Source organism: Octopus bimaculoides, chromosome 3 (genome assembly GCF_046866305.1).
Source record: "Octopus bimaculoides isolate indiv1 chromosome 3, ASM4686630v1, whole genome shotgun sequence".
In the NCBI taxonomy this organism is placed as follows: Eukaryota; Metazoa; Mollusca; class Cephalopoda; order Octopoda; family Octopodidae; genus Octopus; species Octopus bimaculoides.
The window spans coordinates 1,363,650-1,385,161 of NC_142930.1; the positions used below are offsets into that span (position 1 = coordinate 1,363,650).

At 37.9% G+C, this 21,512-nt stretch overlaps 2 protein-coding genes across 3 annotated transcripts in view; one reads left to right on the forward strand and one right to left on the reverse strand.

Moving 5' to 3' along the window:
• The window catches only part of LOC106867320 (gelsolin-like protein 2), a 63,932-nt gene extending 47,727 nt beyond the window's left edge, over positions 1 to 16,205 (forward strand). Inside the window, exons 6-13 of the mRNA XM_089348434.1 lie at positions 1,322 to 1,449; positions 2,941 to 3,049; positions 4,351 to 4,458; positions 7,957 to 8,040; positions 10,962 to 11,080; positions 11,856 to 11,940; positions 14,482 to 14,577; positions 15,673 to 16,205. Of these exons, the coding sequence (XP_089204560.1) occupies positions 1,322 to 1,449; positions 2,941 to 3,049; positions 4,351 to 4,458; positions 7,957 to 8,040; positions 10,962 to 11,080; positions 11,856 to 11,940; positions 14,482 to 14,577; positions 15,673 to 15,768 (825 nt within the window). The 3' untranslated portion in view covers positions 15,769 to 16,205. The remainder of the gene's footprint in view (positions 1 to 1,321; positions 1,450 to 2,940; positions 3,050 to 4,350; positions 4,459 to 7,956; positions 8,041 to 10,961; positions 11,081 to 11,855; positions 11,941 to 14,481; positions 14,578 to 15,672) is intronic.
• LOC106867319 (glucose-induced degradation protein 8 homolog) overlaps positions 16,158 to 21,512 on the reverse strand; it is a 72,063-nt gene continuing 66,708 nt past the window's right edge. For both annotated transcript variants that reach the window (XM_089348436.1, XM_089348435.1), the window contains 2 exons: positions 21,306 to 21,503; positions 16,158 to 18,055 (listed from right to left, as the gene is read on the reverse strand). In XM_089348436.1, the coding sequence (XP_089204562.1) occupies positions 17,891 to 18,055; positions 21,306 to 21,503 (363 nt within the window). In that variant the 3' untranslated portion in view covers positions 16,158 to 17,890. The remainder of the gene's footprint in view (positions 18,056 to 21,305; positions 21,504 to 21,512) is intronic.

The following is a 21,512-nucleotide window of genomic DNA, read 5'->3' on the forward strand; positions in this document are numbered from 1 at the left end:
CATTGTTCCGTGTGTGCCCCATGAAGTATTATCTTGGGGCTACATGAATTATTATCTGTTTAGCAGACATCAACAAATAATTTGGTTGTTGATTTCTATAAAACAAAATTCAGTGCTTTTGTTTTGATTCCTTGATCCAGCATAGCTTTGACTGATGAGACACCCAAAGAGGGTGAAACACTGCAGTGTCTTAAAGTCTCCTTGCAGTGATGAGTCATGTGTGCTATGAACACATTCCATCTGATGAGAGGTTTCCTCTGATGACAAGCAGCAATATTCATAGTTGAATCTGCTACAACATTTTTTTGTGCCTGAATGCCAAAAATTACTTCAAATTCAAATCTAAACATTGTTGTGGTTAAGTCCTAAGTCGGTTCTAGTTAGAGACAGAAGATCAAAGACATTCTAGCCATGACCATCCTCTCTAATTTCTTTTTTATTCCAGTTTAGTGTACCTCAAACTACATCCAATTTTCTTTTAAGAAGGTTGAGCGTAGTTGGAAATTTGACTGCTATTTCTTGCAAGCTGAGTGATCACATAGAGGAACCTATAAAATCTTAATGTGTTTTTGTGAAAGGATTTTTAGCCGTTGCTTTTATTCATTTCAGTTGTTTATAGTCAAAATGAAACATTTCAGTGTTTGGATTATATTTATTTTTCAGTTTAATTTTTGAAAGGAAGGTATTAAGCTATCCCAAGACTATTTTTTAAAAAGTAACACAACCAGTCAGAGACACTTTGTGTGTGTGTCTGGAATATATAAGTATCCAGTGAACTTTATCTCTTTTTAATATCCGTTATTGGATACAAAGGAGATCCAAAACTGCTATTACTAATCTAGGCAACATGTTTGTTATATCTTTAATCTTTTATGTACCAGTTTTCAGTTACTATAAATGTTTGATACAAGTCTTAAGGCCTTGTTTAACCCCAGGCTATAATAGAAAACCCTCACTCAAAGTGCCCTGCAGAGGAACTGAACCTGAAACCGTATGGCTGTCTGGTTAATTACATGATTTCAGGTTCAGCATCATTGCAGGACATTGCAGGGTGATGCTAACCAAATCCTTGTGAGTGCATTTGGCAGACAGAAACTGAAAAGAAACCTTGTGTTATAGTTCTAGTATGTGATTGTTACCATTGTATAAGTGGTGTAATTCATGTTGAATGTCTGTGAAATCTCACCTTGCTTGGAAACAGGTGAGGATTGGTGATGGGAAGGACATCTGGTCATAGACAGATCTACCTGACCAATGCAAGCATAGGAAAGTGAATGTTATGACAATAATGTATATGTGTGTGTATTCTTTTACTGTTCAGGATGAATATGGCACAGCGGCCTACAAAACTGTTGAATTAGATGCCTACCTGGATGATATACCTGTACAACATAGGGAGTGTGATAAACATGAATCAGAACTTTTCAAGAGTTATTTCTCTAAATTTGAGTGAGTATATAAATAGAACAGTTTTCTGTAATATTTAGAAAGCAAAAAACAAAACAAAAAAAAGACTACGTAAAAGATTAAAAGAGAGAGAAATGGCAAACTTAAAGATGAACTTTTCTTGTGATGTTAAAACCTTGTCTGTCTGTGAATTTATGAGGTTCTATAGAAAAAACATTTATTTTTTTTGTTGGTCTGCAAATTTCCAAGAAGAATAAATGAAACTTCATGTTGGTAAATAAAAAATTTACAGAATTAAAGTATAAGGATCAAAGAATAAATCCATGGTAACTAAGAGCTTAAAAATTACAAGTCATTAGATTCCAACATGTATTTACATTGCAGTAATTCGGCAGGGAGTGATTTGCATATATTTACATAATCAGCTAAAATGATCTTTAAAAGCAACATTATTAATAAACAGAATAAGCAGAAATATATATTTTCTGTTCAACAGCTGTTTCATTAAGATAAATACCATCGGTTGAATAATTACATAATTATGATACATAACTTGAATTAAATCAAATTTATTTTTGTCGCTTTGAGACTGCGACCTGTTCCGCAGTCTCAAAGCAAAGAAAATATTTTGGCAAATTTAATTCAAATTTATTTTAAAATGTATTTACTCAAATCATCAATTAATTTGATTTAAATCTATCTAAATCTATTGTGAATCACAATTATATAATTCTACATTGGACGGAGTTTATCTAAATGAATTAACAGTTGAATACAATTAAAATATGAACCATGTTAAATCTATGCTCTTCTGCTTCAATATTCTGTCATCTTGAGGCAGTGAGCTGGCAGAACCATTAGAACGCCAGGCAAAATGTTTAGCAGTATTTCATCTGTCTTTACATTCTGAGTTCAAATTCTGCCGTGATCGATTTTGCCTTTCATCCTTTTGGGGTCGATAAATTAAGTATCAGTTGTGTACTGAGGTCAATGTAATCGACTGGCCACCCCCTCCCCAAAAATTTTGGGCCTTGTGTGTAGAGTAGAAAAGAATATTCTACAATCTTTTAAAATGGAGACAGTATACTTTGAGGTTTAAAAAATTAAAAATTTTTTTAACAATGTCTCATATTAATGATGTTAATTGACAAAAATTCAATTAAAATAATTAGATAAACTTATAGTATTCCTTTCCATTCTTTGAAGCATAACGGTTTCTTTACACAGTTCTTCACATTTTTATTTAACTTTAGCAGGTCTGTAGGGGTTGGTTAGTAGAAAGCAGACGAAGCGATGCTCCAGTATGGTCCACTTCTCTACATTCACAGATGGCTGGACTGGTCTTGTAGACCTCACCAGTCTTTAAGACCCTGTAAGAGATCCTAGGCAAGGCCTGCCCTCTTGAGATTAAGATTTAAACAAAAAAAAAAATTTTATTTCTCTCTCTCTCTCTCTCTCTCTCCATTTTTTGTTAAAGCTTAATTAAAACTTATTAATTAAAACTTTTTATAAAAAAACAAATCATTTCTTTAGGGTGCTGAAAGGTGGTGTTGCAAGTGGATTTAATCCTGTTAAGCCGGATGAGTACAAATCCCGTCTCTTGTTTTACACTGAAAGTGGTAAGAAGGTTTCAGTTAAAGAGGTAAGTGTGCAAACATAGAAGTATTTTAATATTCGCAGTTGGGCGTATAGGGATGCTAAAAGTTTGGTGTTGAAGCTCAATCTAACATGCGCTTCAGAATAAAGCGTTAATTGAGAATAATGTAATATGAAATTAAAGAAACAACAAAGGAATGGGAGATTATACAATGACCTTCATTAGCTTACAGCTGTTTCTGCAACAAGCTGCAGTGCACCCAGAGCTAATGCATGTGCATCATTTTGTAGCTTCTTCAGAGTTTCAAAAATGAAGTGCAAGTTTATTTAGGAAAGCATTTACATATGTGGAAAAGACCATTGTTGAAAAATATAAAAAATATATACGCGGGTGTGTAGTATTTGAAGGATAAAAGCTGCTCTGAAGAATGTGTTGATTTAGATAAGTTTGTGTGGATATGTGTATATATACAAAGAGACCTAATTAACCTCTATATAAATAACTATAAATACATATGATAGACAGAACACTGTGTTAATACTGACCATAAGAAGCCAAGCATAAAGAAGGGGAACCCAGAGACAAACAGAAAGTGAGAAAGAGAGTGAGTGATGAATGAAGTTGTAAGACTTGATGAGATTAGTGGTTTTGAAGATTCTGGGTGGATGCTAGATTGACAATTAAGAGTCAAGGGTAATAGCTAAATATTTAGATACAGGGCGATGCAAAAGTAGGTCTACAGTTATGAAAAAAGAAAACACGTACAATACTGCGTTTAATTTTATTAAAAGAAATTAGAAGTTATGATAAAAGTATTATGATTAATGCCACTGAAAATATCAAAGATGAGCTTAACTAATTTAATGAGTTAATAATTTTAATGAATTAAGATTTTTATAGAATACCTCCTTTTACACTCCACTGTATACACACACACACACACACACACACACACATATTAATAACGTGTTCACAAAGACAAAACATGTATATGTGTGTGTGTGTGTGTGTATATACATATATATATACACACACACACACACACACACACACACATATACATACATGTATACACACACAATATATTTATAATGTTTTGTTGTCTTAGGAGGGTCACTATGCTAATATTAATATCACATGCACTGGTTCAATTCTACTCCTTTGTTATTAGTTAATTGGTTAAATATCTAATCAACTAACTAATTGAGCATTTATTTAATTTGTCAGTTAAACAAGTCTGGTGCAGGCTCCTGCCTGGCCAGCCCCTGTCTAACCATCCAACCCATGCCAGCATGGAAGGAGGGTGTTAAATGACGATGATGACGATATGTCTCTTTTCTTTCCAGGTATCTTTCCGCAAACAGTTGAACCAAGAAGATATCTTCTTGTTGGATATGGGTATCAAGGTATTCCAGTGGTATGGCGATGAAAGCAATCTCTTTCAACGACACAGGGTAAGATCTTTCAACCACATTTCTGACAAAATACATCCTCTTTATTCAGCTGATTTTTGGGCCCTAAAATACCTTGCCTTACATATTCCCACCCTTATGTGCACCATCTCCCTTCATGGATTGCTGCCTCTGGTCCTGGTGGTGCTTCCAGACGTCTTCTGATTTATTCTTTCAACGTCGTTCAGCCAACAGCTTCCAGATCTCGCTCTTCCTCATTTCCTCTTGATTCTTCCCTTCAGGATGCGGGTGCTGAGATTCTGGGCACAGATGATGCGACCAAAATGCTGCAGCTTTCTCTTTCAAACAGTGTCAAAAATCTCTTGTTTCCAATTCACTCAAGGACTGACTTGTTTGTTAACATTTGAGAAAATGTTGACCCCTCCACTGATCCTTGGTACTCTTTGGTAGCATGTTGTTTCAAATGCTTTCAGTTTGGCAGTGTGGTTTGCTCTTAGGGTCCTGCTTTCATATCCATGCAGTGCAATTCGTCCAACCCATGCTAGCATGGAAAGTGGACGTTAAACGATGATGATGATGATGATGATGATGCAATAAGCCAAACTAGTGTCTTCATCTTTAAATTGATGTTCTTGTTAGTAGGATCTGGAAAGACCGATCTTGCTGCCCCAAGTGAAGTTCTTATTTCATGACCTTCTATGATAGCACCCAGAGATATGAGCTTGGTGACCGGTTCGTGAAAGGTTTTAATTTCGATCACTGTAAAACAGAAAGTTTGTATCATTGGACCAGGGCCGGTCTCGGGTGGATTGCTATGAAAGAGTGAAAATGATCTTATATTGTTTTTGTCTTCTTAATCTGTCGTTATCATTATCAACACAATTCAGCCAGTTGTTGGGGTGCCACTCTTGACGCTTTCATGGTCAGCTGTCACCACTGGTCTCTGTTCTGTCATGTGTAGCAGGGTCACAGTGTTCTGACCTGTCCAGTCCTTGATGTTGCCACAACAGGGTTTGCTTTGTCTGCTTCTCTTTTGTCCTCCCTCAGCCCCGAAGAATGGTTTTGGACAGAGTTGTAGCAGGATACATGATTGTACCAGACAAGCTTCTGTCTTTTTACTGGCACAAAAAGCGGTTCCTGTCTGCCAGAGTATTTCTTCACTTGCTACCTGACAAAGCTGTTCATTTTGTGCTCCATGTGTAAGAGCTTCCTGAAGCACTTGTGCTCAAATGCCTGGATTAGCTTTTATTTGACAGTTTGAGCAGATATATCCCAGATGATTGTGGCATGGTCATTGTCAATGTACCTTGTTTGGCACATGTTTAATACCATTTATTGTTAGTTTTTATGTTGTTGTGTTGGCATATTGTCTGGTGGACATAATTACTTAGTCATGATGATGATGTCTGTTTGTTTTCACTGTCCTGTTTGTGTTACCTATTTTCACCCTCTGCAAAATCCCAAATTTTATTCAATTTGCTTTGCAGGAGCAAACTGTTTTATTGAAAGCGTATATTGTTGTTAAATGCTCGAAATATGATTCAAGAAAAACAGTCAACAACTGATGAAGGGTCGTTCTTTATGTTCTTTGTTTTGTTTTCCATTTGTGTCTTTCGTTGTTCGAAAGAATAGTTCATGTTCCATGTACTCATGCTTCGTACTTTTTTTGTTGTACACGTTTCATGACGTCCTGTGCCCGCATATGCATAAATATATACATATAAATGTAAGTATGTACATGTACGTATGTATATATGCATATATATATCATCATCATCATCATCGTTTAACGTCCGCTTTCCATGCTAGCATGGGTTGGACGATTTGACTGAGGACTGGTGAAACCAGATGGCTACACCAGGCTCCAATCTGATTTGGCATAGTTTCTACAGCTGGATGCCCTTCCCAACGCCAACCACTCCGAGAGTGTAGTGGGTGCTTTTACGTGTCACCCGCACGAAGGCCAGTCAGGCGGTACTGGCAACAGCCATGCTCAAAATGGTGCATTTTATGTGCCAACCACACAGGAGCCAGTCCAGGGGCACTGGCAACGATCTCGCTCGAAAATCTTACGAAGGCCAGTCAGGCGGTACTGGCAACGGCCACGCTCACGGCTTAAACACTGCTGTGTCTCTTTCAACTTTGTTTCTAAGAACCCAAGAAACCTAACCAGCGTGATGTACTGCTGCCTGTTCTTCTCTCTCTCTCTCTCTCTCTCTCTCTCTCTCTGAATTACTACTTTCTTTCCCCCACTTCCTCTTCGACTCTATGTATATATATGTTTGACATGACAGAGTAAGTTATTATTTTTGCTAATAATTTAGGAAGATTGATGTAACTCTTTGCAAAGGTAAATAAGCAAGAAGAACACGATACCACAATGTAATAAAGTTTGACTGTGTTTATAGAATTAAACAATATTTCAATAGTATGTCTGTCTTCTTTGGGTTCAAAATGTAAAATGGAAAGAATGCAAGAATACAGAAATTTAAAACAGGAATGAGAATATCTTGAGGTTCTTTTTAGACAAAGCATCACCAGTTTCTGCTTTTTCGTAACAAAGCAAAAGAAAAAAAGAGAACAGTGAAAAAGTTTTGTGTAAATGTGATGGAATTTGCCAGACATTTTGCTCATTGGGAGAGTGGTTAGTATTGGAGAAAATGTTCAGTAACATTTCTCCCTCTACTTTTCATTCTGAGTTCAAATCCTACCAAAGCTGATTTTGACTTTTAAGTCCTGGCTGAGCCCCAATGTTGATGGAATTGACTTCCAACTCCTGCTAAAATTACTGGTTTTTGTTCCAAAACTTGAAACCATTCTTGTTGTTGTTGTTGTTGTTGTGTCTATGGCAGTGAATCCGACAGAACAAATGCCTTGCTGCATCTCTTCCACCTTTTTACATTAAAATCCTGTCAAGGTGAACTTTGCCATTCATCCTTTTGGGATTGACAAAACATGAAGTGCCAAGTGGAGAACTGAGACCAACATGAGCCAACTCTTTTTCCTTCAAAATTGCTGGCTTTGTGTCTCAGAATTAACGATTATCACTTTAGCCAAAGGCAAAATGTTCGTCTTGTCTTTTACCTGTTGCTGGTGGTGCTCTGTCTCAAACAAAGAAGTTTTACTAAAATGCTTTTCTGACTTTTAAACCTGATATGCAAAGAAAATGAAAATTCTGTTCATTGAACTTGACAGAAAAATTGAAATCTGATTCAGTAATTCTTATAAATATTTTCGAAAGTGAGTAAAACTGAATTTTATTCAATAGGTGCAGGAATGGCTGTGTGGTAAGTAGCTTGCTTACCAACCATATGGTTCTGGGTTCAGTCTCACTGCATGGCATCTTGGGCAAGTATCTTCTACTATAGCCTTGGGCCGACCAAAGCTTTGTGAGTGGATTTGGTAGATGGAAACCGAAAGAAGCCCATTGTATGTATATGTTTGTGTGGCTGCAGTCAAATGACTGAAACAAGTAAAAGAATAATATTACATAGAAATATTTTGCTGGAATCTATATTTAGATATTTGTTTTCTTTTCAGGCCAATTATTATTGCCAACAACTGAAAAATGATCGAGGTGGAAAAACAACATCTGAAGTTATTAACCAGGATATGGATGATGGGGTAAGAATTTCATTAATCCAATTAACACAATTTAATCCCACTCAGGTGATTGCTGTCATATGGAAATATGTTCTATATGGTTATTGAACCCCTTTTTTTTAACTATGTTTCTGAGAATTATTAAGAATTTGTGTTAGTTGGTGATCTCACTGTTGCTAAGACCATGAAAAAACAAAGCACCAAGTACACTGTGTTAGAGAGGGAATCCAGCTGTGGCCATTATGTCAGACAATGGAGCTGAGGGCAGTTGTTTGGCTTGCCAGCTTCTATTAGACTGTCCACTTGATGCCAACAAGGAAAGCTAATGTTAAATGATGGAAATAATGAGGAATTTAGTCAAATAAGTTTTGTTCTTATTAAATTTGGTTCTTTTGATCCTAAATTAACATGAAATTTCGATGGAAGGCCTTATTTTCAACTAGTTTTGTTATCATATTTTGTCTTGAAATCCATTGCCTTTGTTTCAATTAATTTTGGAAAGAATGAAAAATTTAGCAAAATACCTGAACCATTTTAAGCTGGTGTCTGGAATATAAAGTGACCCCTTCAAAATGAGAAGTTTGTCTCCTAGAAGCAAGGGTGGTCTCAGATGGATTGGCATCAAAAGGGGTTAAGCAGTTTCAAATGCTTCTAAGACTTGTCTTTGATTCTGATCAGAAATTGTTTAGGAAGTCCATCCAACACCGAAGACCTGTTGAGGCAAGTGAAATCGAAATCGAGTTAAATTTGACCACTGGCACTCATGCCAACGTCGTCTCCTTCATTGGGACACAAAACTCAGCTTGCAAAGACTTATTGGGGAAAGTGAAAGCGAAATTGTGATGGCACTTGTGCCCAGCGTCGCCTTTCTGGCACTTGTGCCCGCGGCATGTGTAAGGACTTTCGAGAGAGATCGTTGCCAGTGCCCCTGGACTGGCTCTTGTGCGGGTGGCACATAAAATACATCATTTTGAGCGTGGCCGTTGCCAGTACCGCCTGACTGGCCTTCGTGCGGGTGGCACGTAAAAGCACCCACTACACTCTCTGAGTGGTTGACGTTAGGAAGGGCATCCAGCTGTAGAAACTATGCCAAATCAGATTGGAGCCTGGTGTAGCCATCTGGTTTCACCAGTCCTCAGTCAAATCGTCCAACCCATGCTAGCATGGAAAGCGGACGTTAAACGACGACGATGATGATGATGAATATCAAAATTAATATTAGAATCAAAATCAATATTAGAATTACTTGGAAAAAGAATCTGATTTTTGGTCGTTTAGATCCAACATGTTTTTGTTTCAAAACTTTCCAAAGTTTTCAAAGTTAAATAAGAAATAGTCTTTCAAATGGGAAGAAATAAAGTCAGCAGTTTTGATGGGGTGGGAGTTAGTCAATTCCAACCACCCCAGTGCTTAGCGATCCCTGGAGGGGATGAAAAGCAAAGTTAACCGTGGTAAGATTTGAACTCAGTAGAACATTTTGTCTGATGTTTAAATTTCTGATCTCAAAAAATTTAAGCAAATTTATTTGAATTTGCCAAAATGTTAAAATTTTTTATCTCAACGTATACAAGATGGTGTGTGTGTGTGTGTGTGTGTGTGTATATATGTACACACACACACACACACACACACACACACACACACACACACACACACACACACACACACACACACACACACACACACACACACACACACAAAGGGGCAGATTGTATTGTAAGTGGTGAATGGCTTTTAGGGTGTTCAGGAGTTTGCTTTACAGCCAAGAAGTCTCAGGTTCAGTCCCACTCCATGAACATCTTGGGGCAAATATCATTTTCTCTGGCCTCACCTTCACCTGTATCATGTGAATGGAATTTGGAGAGATGGAAACAGCATAGAAGCCTATCAGATGGATTGTACCAGTAATTCAAAAGGTACGGCTTTGTCCCAGATGTTGTGTCTGGCTGATTCTGCCTAAGGATATACATGTCTGTGGAGTACCCAACCACTTAGAAATTAATTCAGGATCAGGTAATTCAGATGATCAAACAACTGAATCCTCTTCTTCGTTGACCAATGGGAACCCCACCACCATCACTGCCATTTCTTTCTCCTCAGATTCAAGAAATATTTTACCATTATCGTTATGTTCATAATATTATTATTATTATTATTATCATTAGCCTTAGGCTGTGCTTTCACTGCCCTATACCAGACGCAGCTTCGTGTGCCTTGGGTATGTGCTGTGGTTTATCATCACCAGCACTTCTGGTGGCATGTGGAAAAACATTCGAGTCAGTTTGTTGCCAGTGCCGCGTGACTGGCCCTCGTGCCGGTGGCACGTAAAAAGCACCCACTACACTCTCTGAGTGGTTGGCGTTAGGAAGGGCATCCAGCTGTAGAAACTCTGCCAGATCAGATTGGAGCCTGGTGAAGCCATCTGGTTCGCCAGTCCTCAGTCAAATCGTCCAACCCATGCCAGCATGGAAAGCGGACGTTAAACGATGATGATGATGATGATGATTATTATTATTATTATTAAGGCAGTGAACTGGCAGAATAATTAGCATACTGAACCAAATGCTTAATGGCATTTCATCTGTCTGTGCATCCTGGGTACAAATTCTACCGAGGTAGACTTTTATCCTTTCAGTTGAATACTAGGGGGTCGATGCAATCGACTAGCACCCTCCCTGTAAATTGCCGGCCCTGTGCCAAAATTTGAAACCATTATTAAGGGATTGAGGAGCTGGCAGAACTGTTAGCAACATTTCTTCTGACTTTACATTCTGAGTTCAAATTCCACCAATGTCAACTTCATAGAATAAGTACCAGTCATGTACTGGGTCAATGCAATCAACTTAACTCTTACCCTTAAGTTGCTGGCCTTGTACCTTCAGTAGAAAGGATTGTTGTTGTTGTTGTTGTTGACAATGTATTTTCATTTTTGTCTTTTGAAGAATACATTCCAAAAATTAATAAATCAGTGCATTGAAAAGCAACAGGCCGATGGTGATGATGATGATGATGACGACGATGACGACGATGAGGATGATGATGATGTTAACAGATTGTATAGGTAAGCTGAACCTGTTCAACTAACTTTGACTCTTATTAATCTGTATTTTTAAGTCCCTGATATTTCTGATTATAAAACTTCAGTCTTTCCTCAATGCAAAGGTTCAGTTATATGAACATGTCAGATGGCAGACTCGTTAGCAAAGACAGCAAGCTGGCAGATTCGTTAGCACGCTAGATGAAATGCTTAGCAGTATTTCTCCATTGCTAAGTTCTGAGTTCAAATTTCGTAGAGGTCAGCTTTGAAATCCTCAGTGAAATATCGATCCATATAATCAACTTGCCCCCCTCCCCCTCCCCTCATAATTCCTTGTCGAAAATTGTGAACATTTAATATTCTTCTGCTTGTCACCCTTCACTTTCCCCCTTTTTCTGCACTCTCATCACTCACACATTGGCCCCTCTTGTCCAATTTCTACCTTTGTCACCTCCTCTGCTTCTCACTCTCCCCGAGGAACACTTTTCCCCCTCAAGCATTTCTTGAACACAAGCAGTGTTGTTTGTTTTCAGTCTTTTGTGGAAGTGTCTGGCCATGGAGAAACAGGTAAAACTTACTAACAAGAACAGAATTCAGCCAGAGAAAATCTGTTTCCGTGAATTTCATCTGACCTATTCAAGCCTTCTTCAATTTAAAACTAATATTTTCTGATTGTGTCCCTTAAATCTAACAGTCACTTGAAATTATAAAAATCAAAAAAACTTTCACAACTTGAGGTTTTTATGAATATTTCCTTGGTTCATGCAGTCTGTGATTTTCGATTTTCTTTCTTCTGCAGGATTTCTGATGCTGAGGGCCATTTAAAGATGGAGTTAGTAGAGGAGAGTGAAGGCAAACTAGACAAATCGAATTTGTCAAGTGCAGTAAGTGAACATCTCACCTCAGTCTTCTATTTGTGTTATTATTTATGCTATCCCCCCCCCCCCCCCCAGCTGGAACCTTCCCTTCTTTTGGATCTTCATCCTAAACGGGGGCTGTACACTGTATGCAAGAGTAAACTCTTCTATGATTTTATATACTTGTTTAAGTTAAATTTTTTAGACCATTTTTTAAGGCCAAATTTATGGAGTCGACTAATTACATGGATACTACTTTTGAGGGGCCGAAATTCAAGCTAGAATCTAAAGTGCCATATCAACCGTAGCAATCCAACTGATTTCTAAGCGAACAGAAACAATGAATTACAGTAATATTACCAATTCTATGCATCAAAACATCCTGATAGATAACAAAACAGATAAACAAGACCACGTAGCTCTTATAAATATTTACATTTTCTCTTTTATTTGTATCCATCAAACCTAACAAATTAACTGAGTGAAATCAATTTCTCTCTCTGAATTCTGTTACGTTACCACCAGTAACATGCCTGCATGGTACTGCCAGGCCACTACTTACCATAATATGGTGCAACTGATTCCGACTTGGTGTGTTTCAAAAAACAGTTGCAGGATGTCAATGTGCAATTACCAGTAAACGTGCATAATATGGTGTAGAGTTGTTAATGTGGAGCAGGGATTCCCAAAGTGTGTTCTGTAAAACCGCAGGGCTTCCTGAAAGTTATCAGGGGTTCCATCCATGTTTTGAAAATTAATGTCTAGCGATTAATTGAATGTTTTTAGGCTTACCGAAGTCATGCCTCTGTACGAATTCAGACAGTGGCATTTGCCAATAGTGCTGTTTGCGAATGACATGTGTTTATTGTGCTGCTGGAAGATGTATGCAAGCTTGCAGCATCTCCTGTGCATAAATTTTAGTAATAGTGATTCAGCACCCATCAACAGATATGTAGTGTTTGCTATTAAATGGTGATTTACCATAAGCATTCCACCAATAGAGTAGGCTCTAATAGTAAGGCAGCCACACAATTTTGTATCAGTGTTATTTCTTTGTACTCGATAATCCGGTATTTTCACCCACAAATGTTATCCTGTTCATGAAATAATAGGGTCGACTTTTATACAGGGTCAATGGAAAATTCCCAACTTTTTGGCTAAAAATAGGGGGTCGACTTTCACATGAGATTGACTATTACTTGAGTATATATGGTATGTATTTGGTCCATATTCGTGGATGTATGCGTAACTGGAAGGACAAATCTGCATAGACTCAAGTAAGTACAAGAGTAACTGTCTACACAGGTATACTGTCCTTCACTCTACTTTGGTGTCCTCGTCATTAAAACACCTTGATTTTATTGGGTTTTGCAAATATATCATCATCATAATTAACCGGCTGCTTTCCATGCTGGCATGGGTTGGACGGTTTGACTAAAAACTGGTAAACTGCACCAGGCTCCAATTTGATTTGGCAAGGCTTCTACAACTGGATGCGCTTCCTAAAGCCAACCAGCCCAAGGCTGCCTTTTTCCTGTCACGGGTGCCAGTTATGAAACACTGGTATTGGCCACCATTACGACCTCACTTGGCTTGACAGATCTTCTCAAGCACAGTATATTGCCCAGAGTCTAAAAATGTTATGATGTTGAGGACCGTTACAAGATTAATGACTGACTTTGGAGGTGAAAACGCAACACATTTGATGTAATATATATATAAACATACACACACTAAAGTCAGTTGGGTCCTCCCCCTCCTATTTTTATCCGTATCTACCCTCTTGCTTTGATGCAAGTCTGAGCAAGTGCCTCTCCAATGCCCCAAACCGCATATATTATGTAATTTTGCAATATTCTGCCACTTATATTATGGCATTTGAACCTCAAGGGTATGTCCTGGCACTTTCCACCATTTATGTCTCTCTCTTTTCCTTTACTCAACCATCCCATTTATATTCTGATCCTCATCCTTTGTGAATATGCCCATCATTTTGCCACCATATCTGTCCTGCACCTCCCTCACGTTGGGCAACCATCTATTTCTCTCTGCGGTAGCACACCTGTTTCTGTCTTCATTCCTGATCTTTCTCTGGCCAGGTAACCTTGTACTTCCTCCCATCTTGAAAGGTTTTTTTTTTTTTTTTTTCCGCCTTGCAAGTACTTGGTGACCCTGTCAGTGCAGATACCATTTAAAAGCATGTAGTCTACACTGTAAAGTGGTTGGTGTTTGGAAGGGCATTCAGCTGCCAAAACTGACTTTGCCTGTGCTTGTTCCGCATAAAAAGAACTAAGTCCATTCTGCTGGGTGGTTGGTGTTCAGAAGGGCGTCCAGCTGTAAAAATCCTGCCAAAACAATTACAGAAGTCTGGTGCAGGCTTCTGCCTTGCTGGCTGTTAAACCGTCTCACCCATGCCAGCATGGAAGGCAGACGTTAAATGATGTTAAGAATGCAAAAGAAATATGTAAACTGGCTTTATTAACTGAAGAAACCTTAAAGATGGAACCGTCCACCCCTGACTTGTCTCACTGATTTCTATGTCTGTTTGTCTTTATTCTTTTTGTGCAGGATGCATTTTTGATTGATACAAGGACCAACTGTTTTGTCTGGATTGGAAAAAAGGCTTCGAAGAAGGAGAAGGCCAATGGTTTGAGCTATGCTCACGTAAGTCACCTTTGATCTTTCACATAGCATTTTGTTGGGGGGGGGGGGGGTACCTTTCGAAGGGTTTTAGCTGGACAAATTGACCCCAGTACTTATGTTCCTTGAAGTCTGTTACTTATTCTATCAGTCTCTTTTCCCACACTAAGCTAAGGGACATAAACACACCAACATAGATTGTCAGGGAGTTGGAAGAACGGAAACACACATGTGATAGGCTTTCACAGATCACCTGTCAATCAAAATCAAAATCACTCATGTGGTGTTGGTCAGCATGGGGCTAAAATAAAAGATACTTGCTGAAGGTGGCATGCTGTGGGAATGAACCTGAGACTATGTGGCTGCAAAGCAAGGCCCTTAACCACACAGGCACTGTAAACCAACTTCACTTTGAGCGTCTTCTACTTATAGAATTGGGCTGAGTGGATTTTGGTAGATAGAAACGTGTGTGTGTGAGCCGCTTGACTAGCACCCATGCTGGTATCACGTAAAAGGCACCATTTGAGCATGGCCAATACTGCTCTATTTGGTTAAGAGCTACCTCTACTTGCCTTTGTGGGTGAGCATGCATATTTCCCCAAGTCCCTGCCTGGGATTGAACTCACAATCCAAAGGTTAGTAGCCCGTAGGCAATTATAGAGTGAAATTTGGGGCTTATAAACCTAAGATATTCTATCTATAATTGCCTACAGGCACATAGTGTAATGGATAAGAATGTGGGCTACTAACCCTTGGATACTGAGTTCAATCCCAGGCGGGGATTTAGGAAATAATATCAACAGAAAAAGTAACATCAGCAAAAAACAATACATTAGGAATGAGAACAGTGTACCCCATTAGCCAAATATAGCGTCGGGTTCAAAATTTCACCAGAACACTTGGAGGCTGGAGAGTAAATCAGCCGAAATGTAACAACAAACAAGGTGAGGACACCTGTCCATCCATTTTAAATAATGTACAGAATTCCTCATTTCAAAAATATAGAATGGTAATGATTGTCTAACCAATTAGTGGGGTGCTTCAGTTTGATATGCCTTGATTCTTTATAGGATCCCTTGTAACTAAAACTATACATACTTCTATTTTTATATTTTCCAGAATTATCTGAAAGATTCCAAACATCCATTGGTTCCTGTGACGTGTTTGTCAGAAGGTTCTGAGAGCAAATGTTTTCATGCAGTTTTCCAGGGCTAAAAGTATTACATTTTGTAGAATACCTCAATTTTTATGAGGAGCAACTTCTTGAAAATTTCTTTTCGACATTCCAGTTGAAATATTAAATTTATTAACAATAACTCAACCAATTTTATAACTTTTAATACCCCCCCCCCACTTTGTTGTTGAAATATTTTGGCCGCAAAACAAATACAGAGATTTGCTGTGGGTTTGTTTCAGTCATAATGGTTTATAAAACATTGATTAAAAAGAAAGCAAAAGTAGACGACTAAATTTAGAACACTGCCCTAACTATTGTGGATATCTGAAACCAGGGTCTGTCCAATACAAAGCAAAAACAGCTGTCTAATTATAACAATGTTATTTCTTATCCATTACATCTAAAGGAAGAAAATTTACATAAATCATACAATGTTTGACATTTTTATTTAACAATAAAATTGTTTTTAAAACTGCTTGCTTGGTATTTGATATTTCTTTCAAAACGGACCATTTGCAGGGTGTTACAGTTAAGTTTAAGATCTACAACACTGTATAATTGAGCTGTCAGCATCACTACAAAACAATTCTATTCAACAAGATTATTATTTTGTCTGCATAAATAAAGCAATGCTTTAAGTTATTTAAATTCTACTGCAACATTAATTCTAGGTTATTTAGATATGCTGCCCCCATCATATTTGTGAAAGATTTTGTAGAGATACTTGAAAATCCTATTGATCCCATTTAAACAAAGAATGTCACTTTGTTTTTTTGTTTTTTAAACAGCCTGTCTGACACCATCTTGTTTTAAAATGAAATTTTTATGTCCTAAACACACCAATTTAATAATGACAGTTCTTCATTATTATAAACAAAGGCAACATTTCAACAAAAAAAGGTTAATAGCTTTAATATTGAGAAGTTGCTTGTTGAAGCAGTTTAAGAATTTATGGAGGGAGACAGTCAAAATTCAACCGATGGCTTCTGTTCAGTTGTTATTGTCACTCAGTTTATGCTGTCATTAATGCACTGGCAGTCATTAGCACTGAACAAACTGCTTTGTGGCATTTCTTCCTGAGTTCAAATGCCATCAAAGGTGAATGTTGCTTTTCATCCTTATTTTTTTTGGGGGGGGGGAATAAAATAAAGGAGCAGGGTTAATGTAATCAACTGGTCCTCTCCTCCCCCCCCCCCAATTTCAGCCTAGAGCAGAAAGGATTAATTAATGGATAACCAGATAATCCGCAAATAAAGATTATTCTCTCTTTGTGTGCATTTTGGAACAGACAGATCTTGGAAATAAAAGGAATGGGTCGGCTTCAGCTTTTGAATTGCTCAAAGATGTTTTAAAGAATACAAATCAGCAAAAAGAAAACTAAAGGGCTTTTACTGGAGTTTTTCTCCTTTTCTGTTAAAAATAAAATAAATGCTAGAAGTTTAGATCTGTTAGAGTAATCAAAGAATTGTATCAATGATGGCAGGGTTTGTGGGGAGGTGGAAGATTTGTTAAATTGATCAAAAGTGGACCAGATGAAAGGTAGACAAACATGAATTTTGTGAGGAAGGCAAAACAAAAATGGTTGTTGATTATGAAAAGCAGCTGATGATGATGTGTGCAAGGGAAATGACTGCTTTGGTGATGGGAAGGAAAAGAGAGACGTGTTGTCGAAATGATGCTAACACGAAAGTAATTCACCAAAGGAATTTGTAAGCAAAAGGTTAACATGTCTTGTGGTTGAGAATAAAACCAAATTTGGAGAGAGTTGTTTGTAAGTAATAAACAAATGAAGATATTGGTTTAAAATAAGTTAACAAAAAAAAAAACTTTTATTGTTTGATGGGTGAAAAGAGTCACATGAAGTGTGCAGTTAAAATTTCCAGAAGCTCTTATTAGAAAACAACTGAAATTTGCTGTTGTCATAGCAACAAATATTTAAAGAAATGTCAATATACAATAAACCATAAATATTTACCAAATCTGGTTTGGAAACAAATGGTAAACCCCGCCAACTTCCAACTGATTGGTCTCACTCGATGTCCCCAAAATTAGTTCTTCTAAATATCAGTTCATTTAGATAGTCGTTTTTTTTTTTTTTTCCTGGATAGACCAAACAAAAAAAAAAAAAAAAAAAAAAAAAAAAGAACCCCGGGAAATCAATTATTTTGGGAAGTCAATCTCTCCTTTGGCCAAATCAACCAGTTTGGGATATTTCACTTTCTTCTTGTCTAATTCCTCTTGGGCCCATAACAATAACTTGAGAAGATTTGCAAGTTTAGGGGTGGAATCAACATCCAAAATAGCAGCATTAAGCTCACTAGCAACCTGCAATTAAACAAACGAGTGTGAGCAAAAGGAAAACAACCCCCCCCCCCCAATACAATGGTTACAATCTATACAACAACAACAACATGGGGTGCTTTAGCAGAGTTTTGAATGAAAGAATTTAAAATTTCCCAAACACAGGTCTTTTCAATGTAATTTATAACCATCACTGATGCCAAATATCATCATCATTTAACGTCTTCCACGCTGGCATGGATTGGACAGTTTGACAGGACTGCACTAAGGTCCCACGCTTCTTTTATGGTTAGACGTCCTTCCTAATGCCAAACACTTTACAGAATGAACTGGTGATGTCACTGATAACTTGCGAGACAAAGATCCTCTAAAAGAATGGGGTGTGGCATACATATATATATATATATATATATGGTGGTTGTCTACTCCTTAAACAGTTTGACCACCTCCTGCACCTACACCTTAGCCCTTTCATGGCGTCTGATGTGGCTTTTTAAACCAGACAGTGTTTTGAGAAAACACCCACACAGATTGCACCTCTGATTTGCACTACCAATACCTGCAAGTAAGTTCTGCTCATTGTGGATCCTAACATGTCTTTTAAGTCCCCCATTGGATTTGCAAACCCTCTGGCACACACCTACTATTTTCCTTCATCTTCCCTTAAACTGAAATTCACCACTGTCCAAGCCTCCAGCCACGTCCACTGCATCTCTATTGATTGTCCCTCTTGTGAACCTATCTTCCCATCCATCCTTGTTTCTCTGTCCCTTTTCTCCCTTCCCTGCTGAGGTAACCATATATCTCCTCTACAACGAGACACCTGTTCCTTGCTCCTCTCGACACCTAGCACAAAGCCACCCTGTCAACAGGTTTTGTCTTTCTGGTTATTTGGTAACTTCACAAGAACTGGTGCTGTGAAAAAGTATGTCCAATACTTTCTGTAAAGTAGTTGACATTAGGGAGGGCAGACACTGAACACCAATGCAGACCCTCGGCTCCTATCAAAGTATCTGACCCATGGTAGCCTGGAATACAGACATTAAGTTATATATCACTAATAAGTTTAAATTAAGAATCACTGGATCATTATTTAACATCCGTTTTCCATGTTGGTAAGAAGATACGAGGGTGAGTCAAAAAGTAATGTCATTTTGTTTAGGACAGGTATAATTACCAACACAGGAACATGTATCAAAATGAAGTTTTGTTTTTCTTTTTGGCAAGAAGTCGACCAGAATGACACCTTCAGCATCCCAAAAGACAGTCCCCATGGTTTTTCCAGCTGACTTTTGCATCTTGAACATTTTCGGTGGTGGTGCCATTGCATTGACTGCCTCTTTGATTCTGGTTCATAATGATGAACCCATGTTTCATCACCTGTTATGAGCCTTTGAAAAAAGGTTTTGTCACTTTGACTTTGTAGTGAAGAAGTGGCTCAAAGAACAGTCAACAGAATTTTACGGGGCAGGGATACATGCTCTCATTTGAAGGTGGAACATTGCTATTGAGAGAAACGGTGACTATGTTGAGAAGTAGGGATGTGATCCACAGAGGACCAGCTTCATTTTGATGTATGATACATGTTCCTGTGTTGGTAATTATACCTGTCCTAAACAAAATGGATCATTACTTTTTGACTCACCCTCGTATATTTGACATGGTTTGATGGGTCAATTTGTGTGTCAATGTTTGCTTCGGTCTGACTTCTGCAGCAGGATGCCTTTCTTAACACCAAACTACCTCAGAGCATGTTCTGGGTCCCTTTTCATGCCAGCAGCACTAGTGAAGTTACCATACAGCTTGCAAGACTAAAAACTCCTTCAACTGAGGTGGGCAAGAGTGGAAAGGAGAGAGGCTCACAGCAACTCCTTTTATGGAAGAGAGACTGAGAGGAAGCTGGAAAGAGTTAAAATAGTGGACCCTTAAGGTGTACGGTGAGTAGAAGCGATGGGGGAAGAAATATCTATAGGAGGAGGTAAAGCAAAAAGGCTCCCTTTTTTTATGTGGAGTTTTTCTCTGAACTAATCTAAGTCAGTGTTTACATAATGATTGGTGAAAGCATTAAATATGTTAATTAGCAATTAATAAACTGAACTACAGATTGCCACATCATGAGTTCAAGTTGTTTTATCAAAATATATTTATTTAACTTGCTTTAATCAAACAGAAAATGCCATTCCCATAAAGGGACAACGTCTAGTTGTAAGGATACTCATAGAATTGTTTTATGTTAGAAAATAATGATTCTGAGAACAGTCTAAGGACATAAATTAGTGGAGGGCCTGGTTGGATTAAAATAACTCACCACAGTGTTTCAATATCGAATGAAATTTAGTGGCTCTGCTACTTGTACAATTTGCCTCAATAACAAAGATTCTGACTTATGTCAGCAAGAAGAAATATGGATGGAAAGAAAATGCACGACACACAGTCGAGGGGTTAGGGTTATCTTGTGAGTTCACTAGTATCAGTGTTACATAAAAAGCACCCAGTACACTCAAGTGTTAGGAAGGGCTTCTAGCCAAGGAAATCCAGCCAAAGCAGAAATTGGAGCTCAACGAAGTCTTCTGACTCATCAGAACTTCTTGAACTGTCTGCAAAGATGGAGGTTCAATGAAGATGATCAGCCTGAATTAAAAGTATTATATATTTCTGTCCAACCCATGCCAGCATTCGAAAACGGACGTTAAACGATGACGATGATTTCAAGCAATTGTAAATTCTTCTCAAAGCCATTTCTAGAGAAACATATTGGAATAATCTCTACTCTAAGACATTAATTCCATCAGCCAAAGCTAAGTTATCTACCTTTGATGCACAATAATGTCTTCCACTCCCAGTAAAACTTCATTTGACTTCCTAAATTCTGTGCCAATCATTTTTAATCCCCCCCCCCACTCCCTATCACTAAATAATATCTGCAAGCTTTGCTGAAAGTAAATGCCAGCATGGAAGGCGGATGTTAAACGATGATGGTGATGGTGAAATGCATTCTCACCAACTTTAAACAGTTTAGGAAAACTTCAACCATCTGACAATAGTTTTTTTTCCCCCGCTCACTTTTTCTCTAAAAAAAAGTTTTAAACAAGCAAAGCAAGCCCCCACCCCCACCCCAGTCCCCTTCTAGTCAGAAAGCAGCTTACATTAGAAGGGAACAATGATTATAATTGAAAAATAACCGAAATTCATTTTCTTCCTAAGAATCCAACCTGTCAAAAATGTTTTTCTTTAATTGCAAAAAGAAAGTATTTTTAAATTTCAATTAACGAACCTTTTGTCTTTGAGACGGATGGAGTAACTCTCCAAATGGAGAATTCTCTGGGTCTTCAAATGCCAGAAGAGCTAAAGTCCTTTCTAATTCTGATAAGATTTCTGGATTCTCTTCTCCACGCTCTGCCAGATGGTTTTGGGCATATTCCAGGACCGCTTCCACGTCTTTGTCACGGATCAGTTCAATGAGGTGTTGTTGCTACAACAA